The sequence below is a fragment of the Choloepus didactylus genome, chromosome 2, assembly GCF_015220235.1.
Source record: "Choloepus didactylus isolate mChoDid1 chromosome 2, mChoDid1.pri, whole genome shotgun sequence".
NCBI lineage: Eukaryota > Metazoa > Chordata > Mammalia > Pilosa > Megalonychidae > Choloepus > Choloepus didactylus.
In genome coordinates this window covers 170,182,563-170,200,971 of record NC_051308.1, presented here as the reverse complement: position 1 = coordinate 170,200,971, position 18,409 = coordinate 170,182,563, and the positions used below count along the sequence as shown (strand labels likewise).

Sequence of the window (18,409 nt, the reverse complement as noted above, 5' to 3'; positions counted from 1 at the left end):
ATATTTTCCGGGAAAAATTGTCAAGTACCTAATCCAAAATTTCCTTTTCCTTGTGAAATGTCAGCTATTCCAAAGTTTAACAAAAAATAACAATCAAGGGAATTCCATCTGACTTTAGTAACTCATTCTTCATGATTATATATAAGGGACATATGGAAGTTTTAACTTGGAGATAAAAGTAAGTTACTTGTGGCTTTTAAAAGTGTTGTGGTTTTTTTTGTTTGTTTATTGTTTTTTTGGGGGGTTGGGGTGGGCTGAGAATGGAAGCCACAAGTAAGAGGTTGGGAAAGGAGAAAAAGAAGCCAGAATAGGGCTAGGAGAGAGAAAGAGAGAGAGAGAGAGAGATACTGAGTCCAAAGATTGAATGCTTAGTAGGAGAGCTTTACTCTTAAGCAGGGGACCCTATCAGCACAGAGTCTAGGCTCTGGAGGTTGAGGTTCAGGGAAGAGAATAAGGAGAAAGCATATTCAGAAAGCAAAGTCTTCAGTCGGCTGACAATAGCTGGGCTTGTCAGTTAGGTGCACCCCGGCCTGGCTATGGTGCCCACCTCAGGATTCTGAAGTTGAAATTCTTCTGTCTGTGATATGGCTGAGTTGTGATTACATTGCCCATCATGTCTTCATTATGTAAGCAAGCTACGTGATGAGGAGAGAGAAACAATGGGCTAGCTTTCATTCTTTCCTTCAACAATTATTTATTGAGTTCCCACTCTATACTGCCCAGGGGTAGGTGCTGGGCATTCAGCAGAGATGTGCTCTCAAAGGAGCTTTGGTCTAGTGGTCAGATGGAGATTAACTGAAAAGCAACATTAATAATTCTATTGTTACAAGCCAAGATCAGTGCTCTGAAGAAAAACAAGATTCAATGAGAATTCATAATAAAGAAATTGTAGCAAGTTGAGGACAAAGAGAGTGTGTAGTTCAGGGAAGTCTTCCTGGAAGAAGTGACACTTCAGTTGAGATCCTAAGAGCCTAAGTTTTAGTTTCCAAGGCTGCTTAAGCAAATGCCATACAATGGGTTGGCTTAAACAATGAGAATTCATTCGCTCATGGTTTTGAGGCTGGGAAAACGTCCAACTCAAGTCATATCGAGGCAATGTTTTCTTCCCAAAGACCAGCTGCTAGAGATCCTTAGTTCCTCTCTCACAAGGCAAGGCACAAGGAGCATCTGCTGGTCTCTCCCTTCTCTTCTAGGTTTTATTTATTTCAGCTTCTTGCTTCCATCACTTTCTCTCTCTTTTTCTGAATTCCATTATCCTATAAAGCACTCCGGTAATAGGATTAAGACTCATCTTGATTGAGGTGGACCCCCTCTTAACTGAAATAACCTCATCAAAAGGTCTTACTTATAATGGGTTCACACCCACAGGAATGGATTAGATTTAATAGCATGTTTTTCTTAGGTGCATACAGCTTCAAATCACCACAATAATGATATCTAGAAGTTTGGTGAATGAAGGGAATTGGTGAGCAAGAAAAAAGTTTAAGCAAAGAGACCATGTGCAAACCAATTGGGAGAAAAGACAGAAGGAAGAAGCTTACTAGTGTTTGAAATATTGTAGCTACTGACAAGTTAAATCTCAATATTAGGTATTATTTGAAATAAATTCATCTTTCTATCTAAGACACTAATCTCAGACTCCTGGTCATCATTTTCTAGGTTATCTACCTCACTAGTCATTCTTTCTTCCACGTCTGTCTTTGCCTTACTCCTTGAATTTGAAGCACACTATTTTCTGTGATATGTGTCTTCTCAGTCAAGACCAGACAGGTAGTACACGGAGAACAATGAGAATACCAGCCTATTGGTGATGGGATATACTCATTGGAAATCAGTGAGTGGTGGGAAAAAAAGTCCTGGTAGGTAATTGGGATCAGATTTTGAAAAGCCTTGAAAACCACACTAGGTAATTTGGACATGAAATTATAGGCAATTATGTTTTTGTAGACTCAAAAGAAGTGAAGAGATACAATAAAAATAATGTTTTGGGGGGAAATTAGTCTGAGTTTGGTATGAAGGATTTATTCACTTACTCAAAAAAAAATGCATGTGGTTCCTATAGTGAGCCAGGCACTGAATCATCTCCTAGTGTGCATGGGAATGGCAAGACATTGTTTCTTGATGTGTGGGCTGTAAACTACATGCCCCAGATTACGTTGGAATGTTTGTTAAAGTGAATATTCTAGGGCCCTATCCTAAGCCTACTGAATCAAAATCTCTGGGATGGAGGAGCCGCCTACAACTACGCATTTTAACAAGCTCCCTAGGTGATTTATGCCCAATAAAGACAGAACTAGCGGGCAGAAACTGAAGCAAAGGATACTAAAATCAGAGCGACCAGCTGAGTTGCTGTTGCCGTAATCCAGTTGATTACTGTGGGGATGCAGGAGCAAGAGTAAATCTGAGAACCAGTTTGAAGGAAACATTATAAGGAGGTGAAAGACTGGTTTTAGAAGTGGAAGAAGAGTCCAGGAGAACTGAGAGCCAGCTGGTGACCAGAGTACGTCTTCAGTCCTTAGGTATCAGGGATATTGTTGGCAATGAGAGGAATCGGAACAAAGCTAAGAGCTCTGCAGTAAGGTAACTGTGCTTAACAAATTAGGAAAAGAAGAAGGAAAGATAGCTGCCAAGAAAAAAGTAACTGCTCACCAAGGCTGAGGGAGCTGTCAGTTAGCATAAACTTATCATGCAAGAAGTTACCATCAATGATCTTCTCACCTTAAAGGTGTCTAAAAAAATGAAAGTGAGGTCAGGTGAGGCAGACAGATGGCATTGGAATTAAACTCAAGCAGAGAGGCTGAACAAAAATTGAGGAGAGAGGAGATGGAATTAAAAGCAAGAAAATTTTGAATCTGGGGAGAAAAGAGAAAGAAGGGTAATAAGGTTATGAACTTCCAAAATAAGTAAGTTACATCATTTGCTGGCAATTCTGAATAGGAAGGGAAACAGAAGATGGGTGAGGCATGTAAGCCAATATAATTAAATTGTTCTAATACTCTTTTAAACTTTGTAACAATGCCATATATAGATACATAGCTAGAGGCCGCATTAGGGGAGTAGGAAGTTTCTTGTCTTTGTAACCATTTTTTCCCCCACCAGGATAGGTGAAATATAATATTCTATACACTCAAGGTATGCTTTCAACATTTTATTGGAGTATCAATAATAAAATTGTTTGCGTAGATTTACAGTTTTCAAATAAGTGTGGCTTTGAAAGAAAGATGCTTATTCTGAGTGTACTTTTGAGTCTAGTAGTTATAAGCACATTTAATTCTTGTACTCAACACCAAACAACAGTGGCATGCTAAACTCAAGAGATCAGACCTTAAAAGCTTGCATGCTAATGGATTATTTAGTTTTCAAAATCTTAAGTTAATAACAATTGGCACTAAAGCTCGTTAAAATTCCTTTTTTTGTTGTTCAGGATCCATTGTGTTGATCTCGAAGCCACAAATTTCTAACATGATTGAAGCTAAGATCTCCATCTAGTGGATTTACAGGATTTTGCAGATTTTTTTTTTAACAAAACTGGCCTATTATTCCCAGAAATCTTTTTTTTCCTTTTTTTCTCTCTCTCTCTTAGAGAAATAACAGATTTTAAAAGACTCTACTTAAGATCTAGGATAATTGTCAACAGAACAGTTACAACTGGATGAAATATAATAATATGCATATCAGCTAGACCTCAGTTAACAAACAAAAGCTCATTTTATTTTCATACCATAATTAGGTAAATATAGGCACAAACGTGAATATATAATCATCTTTTTAGAAAGTAATATTATAATTCCACTAATTGAGATGTCTACAATAATTTCCATACAATAAACATTAAATGTAAATCTGCTCAAATACATCTTACTTATTTGCTTAAAGCTTTCTTACTTTGCTTTCTTTATGTTTGGTTGCTTTTCCAGGACTAGGCAAAACTTTTCTTTCCCATTTTCCCCTTCCCTAGAGAGGCATATTCAGTTAATTGTGCCAAACATATCTTGTGGCTCTGTCTTTGATTTTTGCATTATATTCAACTGTGTATTTGTATTTCATTGATAACAAAGAGTTACTGAGGATTTTTCCTCCAAAATAATGCATTTGAAATGCATGCAAAGGCTAGGGGGTGTTTGTGTGTGCTTTTGAAAAAAGCTAAAGTGGGAAATGATTATTATTTGAGTTATTTTGTTCACTTTGTTCTGCCTCTAAAGATGATGTATTAGAATATTCAGCAGATGGTGGATACAGTGCAGGTTTTGGAGCAGAGTTTTCAGCTTCATTTATTCTGCTAGGAATGAAAGGCACCTCATTTTCTGCCTCAAAACTATTATCTTTTAACTCTGGTAAGAGGGAAAGTGCTTCATGCTTCTCTGCTGCCATTTCACCTTCTTTATGTACATTGTTATCTTTATCTGGTTGAATATTTTGAAATTCTCTCAAATCACATACATTATTGTTAATTTGAAGATCTGTTTCACTATGAGGTGGCCTATTTTCAGTTTCATGGGAATTTGTGATACACGGATCCTTAGCTGTAATAGTCTCTTCGACAGCGCTTGAATCATACAATATATGTTTTTCACTAGTTCCGTTTCCCCAAGTCTGCTGCTTTTCTTTTGCAGTGCCTGTTAAGGTCGTTTGTGTGGTCTGAATTAACACACTAGAATCTGTCTTGATTTCATCGAGATTTTTTTTCTCTTCTTTCCCTACTATTTTTATCTTTAGTGCTTCAGTATCGTCATCTCTGGGCAATGCATTTGCACTGTCAATTCCTTTTTCGTTACCATTGGTTAGATGCCAAATGGCTTGAGCACTAAGAGAAGAAGTACTGATATCCTTGGTAAGCTCTATTCTATTTTGGGATGGAATAGAATTTGTCTTCATAAATGTTAGTTTACTCTTAGATTCTGTCTGGGGAATGAGAAAGGAATCATAAGTTTCTGTGTTAAGGTTCTTTCCTATATCATTTCCCTTTTTATCCCCAGTGCAAACTTCTACAATTTGATGTGATTTCGGGGGTATCATTATTAATGTTTTTTCTCCATTTCCAAGTTGCTTGGGACTTGATATTTGCTCCTTCTGTTGTAAAGCTTGATTTTGATCTGAAGTGCATTCCATGTCCTAAGTGTCCTTCTCTTGGCCTCCTGGAAGTTGTGTTTGATTTGTCGGGGACAAAGAAAACTGGTTTGTCTTACCCTGCTCAGTGGTCTTTGATTTGTCCTGCCCCATTATGTGTTCAATAGGCTCTATTGCCCCTTGGTTAGTAGCCCCCCTGGAATGGCCAGATGGAAAAACATCACTTCCTGTATTTCCCAAAGTAGTTAGTAAATAGCTAGGATCTCCCAATGTGACGTAAGTTGCACCTTCCATTTGCTCACTTGAGGATTCAGAGTGTGAGGGCCTGTGATGGGTGTGGGCAGAGGCAAAGCTGATGGGCTTCCACCAGGACTGTGACCAGTGTGGTGACAGTTGTCATCCACAGAGCTCTGGCTGACTACAGACAAGTCATTAGCTCTGAGCAGAGGTGTGTTTTTAGTGTTGCTTTTGTAATATGAGGTCTGCTTTGGGACATGTTTGAAAGGCAGCCTCTTTGAAGTGAATCTAACGTAGTCATGACTCTCTGGCTGCTGGAAAAAATCGGAAGAGGACATGAGGTTTATTTTAGCTTCTTTCTCAAAAGCTTTGGATAATTTCTTAGGCGGTAACAATACTTGCTTGCATTTCTTTGGGGGTTCTGGCAAGGATTTTTCTGGATGGACTCTGACTTTTCTTGAAGGATGTACATTTAATTTTATCCTTAAATTTTGTCCTTTAATTTTCCTTTTGAGGTCAGATAGATTGCTTCTCTTCTTTTTCAGAATCTGGGTATTAGTCAACCATTTTCCTCTTGTGTTTCTCTCCTGAGATTTGCTACATATTTTGAGATCCAAGTTGGTCAATTGGTTACTTTGATTTTTCTGCTGTTTCCAATGGGTCACTGTTTTGGGTGACATCACCAACTTATTTTTTTCTACTAAATCAGGATCATGGAAGCTAACACTCTTTGGGGAATATGTTTGCTTGGCTTTTTTTGATAACCCTGATAACTCCATGTTGTCTTCACTCCTAAGGAATTTTTCTATTGCAGTGTTAATTTGGATTTGTTCTTTCTCCAGCTTTGAATGTTCCCTACGATTTGGCTTCTTTTCTTTCACATAATCTTGAAAATGATCACACGGCACATATTTACAGATAAGAGAATTGTTTGGCAGAAAGTACCTAGGCTTGCTCTGATTTAACAGTCCACAAGGATCGTCATATTTTGATCTATGTTTTTGTAAGATCTTTTGTACATAGTGTTCCTCGGGCTCACAATGCTTAGATGATGAGCTTGTAATAAAATGTCTCTGCCCGTGAGGTTGTAAGCCATTGTCTTCTTTTTCTATTGGAGGCTGCCATGATTCATTTGTTAAATGCTTTTCAAGACTTTCTCCTGCCAGGGCTGAAGAGGATGTTGCATATCTTCTACTAAATGTGTCACTGCCAATATCTGCTGAACAATAAATGCAGGAATTTAGTAGTAGGAAGAGTTTTATTACCCCAAGAAAACAGATGTTTAGAAACTGTGTGAAAGGTGTAAAAGGTCTCCTCTGATTGTGGCAATTCTTGAATATTTTTCTAATTGTTAGCCAAACCCACAAAGGACATTTGGCAATTTAGCGTATTTGCAACGACACTTTTTATGGCCACATTTCAATCAGTTGTGGTGCTTAAGTAAATGCTGTTGGGTTGGAAACAGAAACACTACTCACAGTTGTAAATCTTTAGATTAGTTAGTGGCTAAGTTAGCTTTAAATATGCGCAATATGTAAAATCTTTTCAAATGGACATGATAATTTTTTTCGGCATCCATTTCCCATTTGGTGGAATGCAAAATTCAGAAAAATATGGATGCAGTATTGAATAGTATTCAGGTATCAAGCAAAAAGTAACCTCAACAACAAAAGGGAAATACTTCTGATACTATCAGCTCCATGAAAGAGAGACCATATGTAATTCCCATCACTTAATACAGTGTTCATTAAATACTTATTAAAGGAGTAAGTATTTTGGAATATGGCTTGGTCTGTGTCACAGCAATCGCTGTGTGGGACTTTTAAATGCTGCATGCTAACATAACATTAATGGTATATGTTAAATTTAATAAAAATAACAGTAATGCTTATCATTAATTGAACATACATTAAAAGCCAGGCATTGTGCTAAATATCATATATATACACATTACTTCATTTAATACTTACAACAGGCCTGATACACTGAACAAGTTTTATTCATCATATAACCTTTTCAGAAGAAAAACCATGTTTAGAGAGGTTGAATGCTTTCCCCCAGTCACATGGCAGCTAAATGATGTGGCCAGGACTTGAACCCAGGTCTTTCTAACACTAAACCCCATGCTCTTCAGCACAATGCAAATTAAGTTATAAATTGCACCCTATCAGAGCATCTTCTAGTGTGTTGTGAAATTGTTTTAGCCAGAGGAATGAAGTGAGAGAAAGCAGGTGAACTAAGCCCCAGACTTGCTCTAATTCTAACCTAAGATCTGCCTTTACCAATCTGACCTTGGGGAAGTCACTTACTCTCTGAGTATCAGGTTGGAGTAGATGGGAACTTTATGTGGGTGTACAAATTATCCTGGGGGAAGGCTCTGCAACCTTCATCAGGGTCTCAGAGAGTTCTGTGACTTGATAATAAATAATAAATAACCAATGAATTAGATCATCTCTAAAGTCCCCTCTACCCCTCAAATTCTTTGATTCTGCGTTTCCAAATTAGAAGACATAATTGGGGTGACATTGCCTCATAACCAACTTCTATTCTGGAACAGCTATGGTCTATTCTAAAGAGCTGTTCTCTTCTCAAATACCTGTCATCTCCAGCTTCAATGCAATGCCTGGCAGATAGTAGAATTTCTCAAGTGTTTCTTACAAGTAATTGTATTGATTTGACATGCTAGTGTTCTCTGTGTGAATCAAGGGGCTGGGTTTAAGTGTAGGACGTTCCTGCAGAGAAGTTAAGATACTGGACAAAGTTAAAATGACACAGCTGCCTAAGGTATGAGTCTATTGAAAGGTTAAGCGATTATTTCTTTATAAAATAAAAACAATCTTATCAGATCTGTGGCAGATGTTTCCTTCCTCGACCATCCTGCTCTTGAGTCAAATCATCAGTCCCCAGAAACTGGTAAGAACTGGAGTCTGGGGAATGTCATGGAACAAATTCACATCCTGCCTTATGTTACACGTGAAAATAACATATGGTTTCATTTTCATCCAATTGTTCCCAAATCCATCCTTAGGGCTAGATCCCCATGGTAAGAATTTCTTGGTGCAGCGCCTCTGTCATTCATATTCTGAGGGAAAGCTCTGCTTGTTGTAAACCAATTCAAATAAATGACAGGGACCTCTTTACAGAGCAGCTGTCAAAGTTTGCACTGCAAGCCTGAAAGCATCACCTTACTATTCAGGAAGAAAAAGGAAGACATTTAATTCATTGCCTCCACCTAAATATTGACATCGTCCATGTACAGTGGGTAGATGTCACAGCCAGATTCACTTGGCTCCCAACATGGGACGATGAATTAAGTCCTGACTTTCCCTGGACTGAGAAGTTATCATCCCTGACAGCTCAGCAAGCAAAGTATGTTTCTTGACATCATTCCTGAAATGAATCACTAGCATTAGAAGGCCCATTCTTCTAATGTGTCATGCTCTGGAAAGGTTGCTTACAGCAGAATTGGCATTAGAGCTCGTAGGGTGTTGGAATGGAAGCTGATACTCTCCCTCAGATAAATCTTAACAGCACTATTGCTATTTAAAAGTCTTCTTAAAAAAAATACATATATATACATATATATGTGTGTGTACATATACATATATACATACATATACGTGTGTGTATGTGTGTGCATATATATATTTATATTTAGGTGTGGGGTCACAAAATTCACTTTCCAGCAGGCAAGAAATGCATTCTCAGCTCCTGAGGGTGGGAACTTTCCAGCTACACCTCACCACAAATACATACACACACACACAGACTCGGGTTCTTTAGAAAAAGAGTAGACTGGTGCTGCAATGATTTTTACTGCATTCCCCTGTTGAGGAAATTAAAGGAGGCTACCTCCTTCAGAGAGAATTAAACAGAGTGGGGTGCTCTAAAATGAAACAAACTCACCAAGTGTTCCTGTTACATGCTGTGGCAGGGTTTGAGGTGGAACTTCCCCAGCCTTAAGATTCCTTAGCTTTTTGACACTCTTTGGACAATATCTTGTAAGTACACCTGGTTCATTAAAAGCTGCCATATTCTCAGGAGGCTCTGAACATCCTGACTGCAGCCATCTGCCACCGAGGTGAAAGAAAGTGGTGTCTGCCCCATGGTCCTTTCCTTGCAGGTTTCTAAATGATCCATCAAGGGCTGTAGACTTGGGGGCCAGTGTTGCTTGATGGTTGTTTTCCTGTAAAAGTGGCATTTCATTTCTGGACCCCACAATGGACATGACCTTTATCGCATTTTCCTGAGTTAAGTGGCAGTTACAGAATCCCTTAGCACGGTAATGTCTTGCCTCTTGAGCACCCAGGGTTTCATCGAAAGCTCTGCAACAAAGGTTTTCTGATGTGTGTTCATTTGCTTTGCCTTGTTGGAGTTTCCGGTTAAATATAACTAAACCTAGGCAAGTGAGACCAACAGCTCCTGTGACAAGTAGAGAGACTATTAAAAGACAACATCATAGGAAGAAACATACATATTACCAAATGTGAAACCCACAAATATAAAAGTTAGTGACTTTTAGGGCATTGGAATGGGTGGCAAACCATCGCCATTTGAAAAAATAGTCCAGACAGAGATTATTTTATTTTTTTAATACTGTTCTGTTTTCCAATTTGGATCTTTCTTTGTATGTCTTAAAAATTGTAAGAAACAAAACCATCTGAAACCTCTTTGATAGAAAAGGGGGCTTTTTTCATGGGCTGAAATTCATTCAAGGTAAAAGAAGATAATTTCTGCATTAAAATTATTTTTCAGCCTTTAGGAAACCAGTTCAATTCCTCTTCCTTAGGAAATTAATAATTTCCTGCTCCTTAATCCCATAGTCATTGAAAATAGACCATGTTTAACATTATCCTGAATTTCTTATACACCATAACATCCTCCCCCAAAAGAAAAATGGATCCTACCATGTTGCCAGATTTTACTCTTACTTAAATGCTACTATACAGCTCAGCATACTACCTTGGCTTCCCATTAGCATAAATGCTGAATTCTTGGCATTTAAGACGTAGTACAATCTGGCCATAATCTCCCTTCTTAGCCTTATTTTCCATTATTTCCCACATTCGCATACTATGTTTCAGACTCTTTAATTCATTATTCTTAAAATCCACTTTTAAGCTTTTTGTATGCTCTTTTTGATGCCTGTAATATCTTCTGTTGTCTGCATATTTGAATTTTATTTATTTTTTAAAATCAAAATCAATACCCCCAAACTCCTTTTATGCCTTTGCTGTTTTTGCCATCTTGCAAAGATCACTCCCTTCTATGAACGCCTATGATAAAATGATTGACAACTAATGTTAGGCTACCTGGTACTGTCATTTAATCAAGGTATGGTTTCTCCTTGGAATAAAATCATAAAGGACACTGTTTCTCAAAACAGGATGTTTAGTCTGAACTGTTCCTCCCTCACTTTTCCCATCTTGACAAAAAGCATCTTCAACCAATGTTCAGGCCAAAAGTTTCTGAATAATACTCCATCCCCTCTCTATCATAATCATTTTTCTTTTCTTCTTAGCACTTATCGCAATATGTATTATTGTGTTCATTGATTAATTTGCTTGTTTACTTTCTGCACTCGCCCACTACAATTAAGCACTGTAAGGAAATGGACCCTATTGGTCTTGTTCAACATTATATCCTCAGTGTCCAGAACCCGGCACAGAGGAAGTTCTCCAGAAATGTTTATTGCATATTCTTAAAATATCAGAAGGAGTTCTGATAATGAAATGCACTGGTATCTCACAGATCCCAGAGATGGTGAACAGGAAGATATGGTATCAGTATAGACTGGGTAAGGAGATAATGTATTCTAACTCAGCTCTGCCTAAAACTTGCAGTGTGACCTTGGGCCTCTAGAAATGAGGACAGGGAATGAGATAATCTCAGCATTATAGACACCTTGATTGTATCATGCCTGGTACTTTCCACTAGAGACAACTTTAATGAAAACATGACAATATTATTTGAACTTGAAAGAAAAGGGAGGAGGTGAGGCATGGTTGTTTTATTGTTTCAGTCAGAAATGAAGATTAGTAAAAGGAAATAGCAGTTTTTGAAAAATATACTCCAAGCTTTGTGTAGTTTACCAGATCTTGAAGTTTTATAAACCCAATTTAGTTTAATTTTCAATAGTATACTCTTGGAAAATGTCGTAACACTGAAATAATTTAATCTCTATTAAAGACACAAAATTTTTAAGAATAATAGCAAAAGGTAGATCATAATTTTTTATTGCCATATCCTAGAGTTTGGGTCATTCCTAAGAAGGATTTTCATTTTATCATGTTAAAAATATATGAAAATAATAAAACTTTAATGACACTCATCTCTTACCTCAGAATCAGAAAACCTTGGATTCAAAGCCCTGATCTGATACGTTTTTTTTGGGGGGCAAGAATTCTAACTTCTCCGGGACTATTGTTCCTCATCTGTCAAATGGGGATAATTAATACCACTCAGAGATTAAGAGAGATAATATACATGATATGTTTAATACAGTGCTTTGCTATAATAGGACTCAAGGAATAGTTACTATAGTTTATGATTAAGATTGCTGCTGCTACTGTTTGGGTTTTGTATTGCTCTGTTGCATCCTGGAAGACTCAACTGTGAAAGTCAAATCATGAAGAGATAAGGAAAATGTTCAGAGATAGATTGTGGTGATGAACACATAACTATGTTATCATACTGTGGACAGTGGATTGTATACCATGGATGATTGTATGGTGTGTGAATGTATTTCAATAAAACTGAATTTAATAAAAAAAAAATCATGAAGAGAATACTTTGTATGGCTGATGCAGTTACTAAATCAAATAATAGAGGAAAGAAAGGCCTAAGTTTTCTCAAACACATGTCAGCCATTGAAATGAGAGTAGGCATCTCCTGATTATAGGATAAAGTTTCTTCTCTAATTGTGGTTAAACAGCAAGGAACCACTCACTCTCCTGCTGTTGATGTGAGGGATATATTTGTATCCCATTACTGGTCAGATATGGTCACCTTTCATTAGTGCAGAAAGCAAACACAGCAAATGAAGCTTGTAGGCCAGCCAAATGTCGCATTAAGAAGATGGTTGACTTTTCATTGCTGTGGGCAGTGTTGCTATTTTTAAGAAGTGTGCTAACAATCCTTCTGAGTTGAAAAAACACGGAAAAAAATTCAAAATTAATGATATGTTCTCATTGATGTATTGGAAACAGGCTACAACTCCATGAAAGCTTTCTGTTTATTCACCAGGTCACAGACCAGGAAAGGTCAAAATATTAGTGTTTGGTGCCAAATGACCACTTATTAGTTTTAAATTCACTTAATATGAGTGTTTATATGCCTTTAAACTGTGATGACTTCTCTATAGCTGAAGAAGAAAATGGGATCAGATATAAAATTATACCTCTAAATCTTTTCCCCACAATCTAGAGGTAAAGATAATTCACCAGACTTTTACTTCAGGAGTAGAATCTTAATAGAGTAAATTGATATCAAAAGTCAGAGTCTTTTTTAAAAAAGACTCTCTTTTAAAAACCACTTACTTAACAATTACTCAATGAAAGATACACTAGCATGATAATTTCATATTCTAAAGCCCACCATGTATGTAATAATATTTATTATTTATCAGAGTTTATTCACACATTTTAAACTTCCTATCATTTTGACAAAGCTTTGGTATCTTCCAGAATTTGCATCTATCTTTACACTAAGGCAGAGCAGTCAATGTAGCAAGATATTTTCTGAAAATAGATATAGAAGATACCTAAAAGATACTGAAAATTACCTACTGTAATATTTCCAAAACGATGTCCTATTTAACAGTAATTCAGTGAGATCCTCTGTGAAAAAAAGGATTCATGGTCAAATAAGTTTAAGAAATGCTCCACATTTTACCTTCCTCTGAACGATTCATAATATTCATTAGAAAATGAGAAGAGTTGTAGTAAATAAGCCTGTTTAATTTTGTTTAACTCAGTATTTCCCAAGCTTATTTGAACCCCACAACCTGTTGCTTATGTGTGCATGTGTTTGTGTCTGTATTGGACTACCTATTAATTATCTCTTAGAACTAGTATTCTAGGAAGCACATTTAAGGGAAAACTGTCCTATTGTTTTTGTCTTTTATTTTAAATTATTTCTTAGTATGGGTAATTACTGACACTGTTACACAGATTTTAAAACATCTTTGTTAGAAGATTGGAATTCACTTCCAAGGAAGTCTGATTACTACTGGTGATAGTTTCATTGTTTAGACCCGATGCAGGTCTCTATCTGTCCTGATTAAATACGTAACTGTCAGGAGGTAAAAATCTGATGTTCATGTAACTCACTGGAAACCTACTGTGGAATAATTGTTTACAGCATATGTTCAGAATACATCAATTTAGTCCTGGATGCCATTTGTGGGTCTCTGGTTTTCCACCTTTGGTGCACCCCCATTCTCATCACCACTGCTACCCTCAGGTCCAGAGAATTTCACATGAGGGTAGTGGGAAAGCACAGACATCAAGGTAAATAAGAAAACTCATGCATACTTGGTCTTCAGCTAATGACACCAAATATCACTTCATTTCATTCATCCAGTCAGATTAACAATTGTTGATGCATAGCTTAAAACATTTAAATCTACCATAAAAAATTTAAAGGGTTGAATATTATTCTGTCCTTCCTTGGTCTGCAGAAGTGTAGCCAAGATTATGAAAGAGTTGGATAAACTGTAATCTTTGAAGAATCCAAAACCGCCAAATGGGAAGAAATCAAGGCACAGAGAATTTAAATAACTTGCCCAAAGTCAGAGCAGAACCAGGATTCCAACCTGGACAATCCAACTGCAGAGCACATGCACTTAAGTACTGTGCTATACAACCACTCTGCAGGAGCATGTGTGTGATTATCATATAGCAACTCCTTGTGCACTTGTTAAAGCCCATCATGAAGAAGCACATGAATGTGAGTACCTTGGGAAAAGGGATTTTTTGAATCCCTGTTTCCTAGCATCTTAATGGATGCACAAGTACTATGGGGTGAATGGATGAATGAAAAGATGAAATATAGATACTATTCCCTCATTAAGGACATGAAAACTGAAGTCTAAATGTAAGTTAACTTACTTAGGATCACAGTGCTACTTTTTCCAGGACCAGAGTTCTTGACATCTGGTATAAGACCCTTTCCTCTAAGATGGCTCATTGGCAACTGGAAATTCTTGTGGCCTGTGACAAATCAGCTATCATCCTCCTGCATCTCCCGCAACCCCTCCCTTCCGTAAGCCCTGGTTAATTTCCCCAATGGCCTGAGTCTGCATCATTTAGCAGACTTCAAGAGTGTGGTTGAGGGAAAGGGAGAAGAGGAGGGTGCACTTTTCCCTGGCATACCTGCAAAGCCAAGGATAGTCAGCAGGGCCACATCCTGCCCTGGGAGGATGGGACTTCTGTCCTTTAGAACCAGAGTGAGGTTGGGAGCCTTCGAACTGCAATTGGTCTCCGTCAGCCTGAGTATACGCTTTGCAGTGGCCACAGCTGTAGTGGGCGGCTGACAATTTAGGTCCTTGGCATTCTTGAGAGTGCGAGCAGAAGAGTTAATATAGTTTCTTAAAAACCGGGCAAGGGGCTGGAGATCACAAGTGCAGCTCCACTGGTTCTTATCCAAGCTCAGAAGGATTAACTGCTTCAGTGGAGTGAAAACATCCGGCATGTGGGCCAACCTGTTTCGGGAAAGGTCCACTTCCTGTAGTTGAGGCAAGGGCCGGAAGGCATCTTTCCCAATGGAAGAAATAAAATTGTTAGACAAATCCAGATGCCTGAGGCTATGGAGATTTGTGCCTCCAAAAGAACTGTCTGTCAGGTTAGCGATCTGATTCCCATCCAGTTGCAGCCGGGTCAGGCCCCTGTTGTTTCGGAACCAGGAGCCCTGCAGGGTGCGGAGAGCATTATTGCTAAGCACCAGCACCTGCAGGCTGCGTAGTTTGCTAAAGGTGAGGTCCGTGAGCGAAGAGCTGGATATTTGGTTGTGCCCCAGCAATAACGTCTGCAACTTTGCAAGGCCATGTAGGGCATCTTCCTGAATGTCCTCAATGTCATTTCTACTCAAAGACAGCAGGGCAAGATTAAACAAGAGGGACAGATTTGTACTTTCTATAGAGGAGAGGTATCCATCGGTGACGATTAAAACCCTTGTGGTCACAGGGGCTGCTGCAGGGAAGGAAAAGAAAGACAGAAGCAGGATCCGCATGAGTGGGAAGTGGGTATGGTGGAGAGCAGAAATAATCAATACCCTCTGAGCAATCTTATCACCTGGGAAAGAACAGTAAACAAATTGAAAATGATTCTTTTATTTCTAAATTTAAGGGAAAGCTGGCTATTTATCAGGATGATGGATATTTATACTCTTTGTTATTGTGACATGTTTGTTTGAGAAACACAAACCCATCTGTTCCTTTAGATGTCAAAGTTAATTTATTGTTTGGGATTATCATCACTGAAGTTACTTTGAAGGTGGATTTGCAAGCTTCCTCCCTCTGAGCCTGTGTGCAGATCTGCTCCAGCCCTGCTGCCCCCGTACAGACTCAACCAAGAGCTGAGCATGTGTCCAAGCTTCCTAACCAGTTTTCCACACACAATGGTTACTGATGCTGAGAAGTCAATCATCTTTTCTTTCAAACATAAAGGTGTGGGTTGGGGGTGGGGAGTGGGAAGGAGTGTTGGTTTCTGCCTTTTAGCTCCAGGCTAAAAGTTGGCAACTTGATACGGATCTACATTCACTCCAGACACCCCGAAGGTCTGTCAGTAGGATTCTCATTATAGTCTGGGCCATCTTGGCCTCCTGTCTAATAACTGTTCCCTCCAATGAAGTCTATCATGTGATGACAGGTGGTACTTGGGGCTCCCAACTGTTAAATCCCTTCACTATAATCACCTCGGAGCTATCACTGCTCTGTCATTAGAAATCAAAGTGTTTTAACTCAATAAAGATGTATTATAATCAGGAGTTATTGTAACATCTTTATCATGCTAAAATTGTTTTGACTACAGATGACAGTGTCATAAGGATGGAAGAGTCCATTGTCCCTTGGAGGTCTACAGGTGATATTAGACAGTCAACCATGGGAAAAGCAAATTACAATTCCCTTGTGAAATTCAGGCTGTCTTGCTGAAACAAAGAGATTGAAAAAAAAGACACAAAAGAATTTTCCGAGTGCCTTCTTTTGGAAGAATTTCTCCCATTCCTGCAGCACAAGCAAGCTTAAATCATGGTATTTTTTAGTATCTATTATTGATTATTTGAATTCTATAAATTCTAGCCAGGTTGGCATTTTGCTCCTTCATCATTGTTTTTGATATGGGATGGTTTTTATGTGTTCCCCATTCCCTTAGGGATTTGTCAACTCTAGGGAGCAGGCTGTTATTTCTATCAATACTTTTTGCCTAGGACTAGATAGAAGCTACAGTCTCAAGTCATCCATTTGCTTCTCTATGTTTATAAAATCTAACTTCATAAATGTGGCATTCTGTAAATGAAAAGGAGGATATAGAGGTGCAGCAACGTATAAGAGTAATATTTGTTTTTTGCAGATGTCAGTTACCTCTGATCAGAAAATAAAATGCAGTGAAGTCAGGAAATTCATTTTAAGAGAGATGGGCATTTAGTGTTTAAGCATTTTCAAGACTGATCAGAAACAGTGTACATACCAACTAGCTGTGCAACCCTCTCTCTCCTATCAGACCAAAGTGTAATGACTACCTCCTACTTCTCAATGAATCACAGGACTTAAGAAATGAAAGAAATGATTTTCCTGCACTCCATCTTTGACCCAAACTTGGTTCTGAAAATTTCCCATTGGCAGAACTTATTGCTTGTTTATCACTTCCTGGATATCAGGATGTAAATCACATTCTCCTCAAATTTGTTAATAAGGTGCCTTATTAAATTGTTGACTTAAGCAAGCAATATGTAATGAATACAGGCAGTGTATCTTGTTAGCATTTCTACAGCTCATTTACCACCAATAAAAAAAAGACTAGACTTTCAAAATTAGATGCACTTTGATAATAATCTGTTTCACTGGCACATCACTTAATCTTATTAATGCTGAACAATTGCAGTTCAGGTTTCTCATTCATTGATAGTTCTTCCTGCCAGGGAAAGCATTCAAATCTGTACAAAGTGTGGACAAAAATATAACCAAATTGATCTATTTTTTTACTTAAAAAAAAAAAAACAGTTTAGCTGCATGAAATGGTGGTACTCTTGCAATTGCAAAATATCTCAGTTACTCTGACAGCTTTAAAATAATTTTGGTGAGACCCTAAGAACAGGAAAATAATATAATCAGACTTGAGTCACTGTGAAAGGATTGCTGTGCAAAAGTTTACCTCTTTCAGGCTGAGCCCAGAGAGCAGTCACTACAATAAAAGGCACGGCAATGAATTTGCCAGGTATGCTGAACATTGTTTGTTAGAGTTGTTGGTTTTATTACCTACTATATAGGTTAGCCGGTGACACAGGGTTATGTCTTTGGTGCACACCATGCATGATGCAGGGCAGGCTGTCACCAATCGAAGCATGAGCGCAAAAAGTACGAGCCACCCACCTGAAAGGAAAAGAGAGGGCAATGCACGTTGTAAGGTTGGCATTTATTATTCATGATTTCCGTGTGCTCAGCTCACGAGGCATTTTGGTCATTTCTGCTTTTGAATGAGTACCTTGGTGTTCTCACGAGACAAGATGCCAGATAAATGGTGAGGATCCTTAATTTGCATAGAATTTAAATTGAACTGCTAGAGCTTTTGACCATAAACTCGAACTTAGAGAGTTCACATCCAGGGCAAACCCATTAGTATGGCTTACTAAACAATTAAGTTCCTTTGTAAAACACTTTACAGTTTGCAGAGCTTTTGTACATACACTATCTCATATAGTTCTTTTAATTCTACAACCCAATTTGAGGCCGAGGAAACTGAGGCACAAACTGGTTAATAAACCATCCAAAGTCACATAGCTATTATGGGACGGAGTTAATAATATTTAACTTCAAATCTTTTAATTTCCAATCTAGCATCCTTTCTAGCATGCACAAGAAACTTTCATGCACTGCTTCTTATATAAT

At 38.0% G+C, this 18,409-nt stretch overlaps 2 protein-coding genes across 2 annotated transcripts in view; one reads left to right on the top strand and one right to left on the bottom strand.

Moving 5' to 3' along the window:
• The window catches only part of LOC119527165 (serine/threonine-protein kinase TNNI3K), a 311,780-nt gene that overhangs the window by 220,021 nt on the left and 73,350 nt on the right, over positions 1–18,409 (top strand). The window lies entirely within an intron of this gene.
• LRRC53 (leucine rich repeat containing 53) lies at positions 4,144–17,867 on the bottom strand. Its single transcript, XM_037828836.1, is given in 5 exon segments — positions 4,144–5,399; positions 5,402–6,520; positions 9,211–9,726; positions 14,679–15,494; positions 17,780–17,867. Coding segments are annotated over 5 exon segments (3,795 nt in total).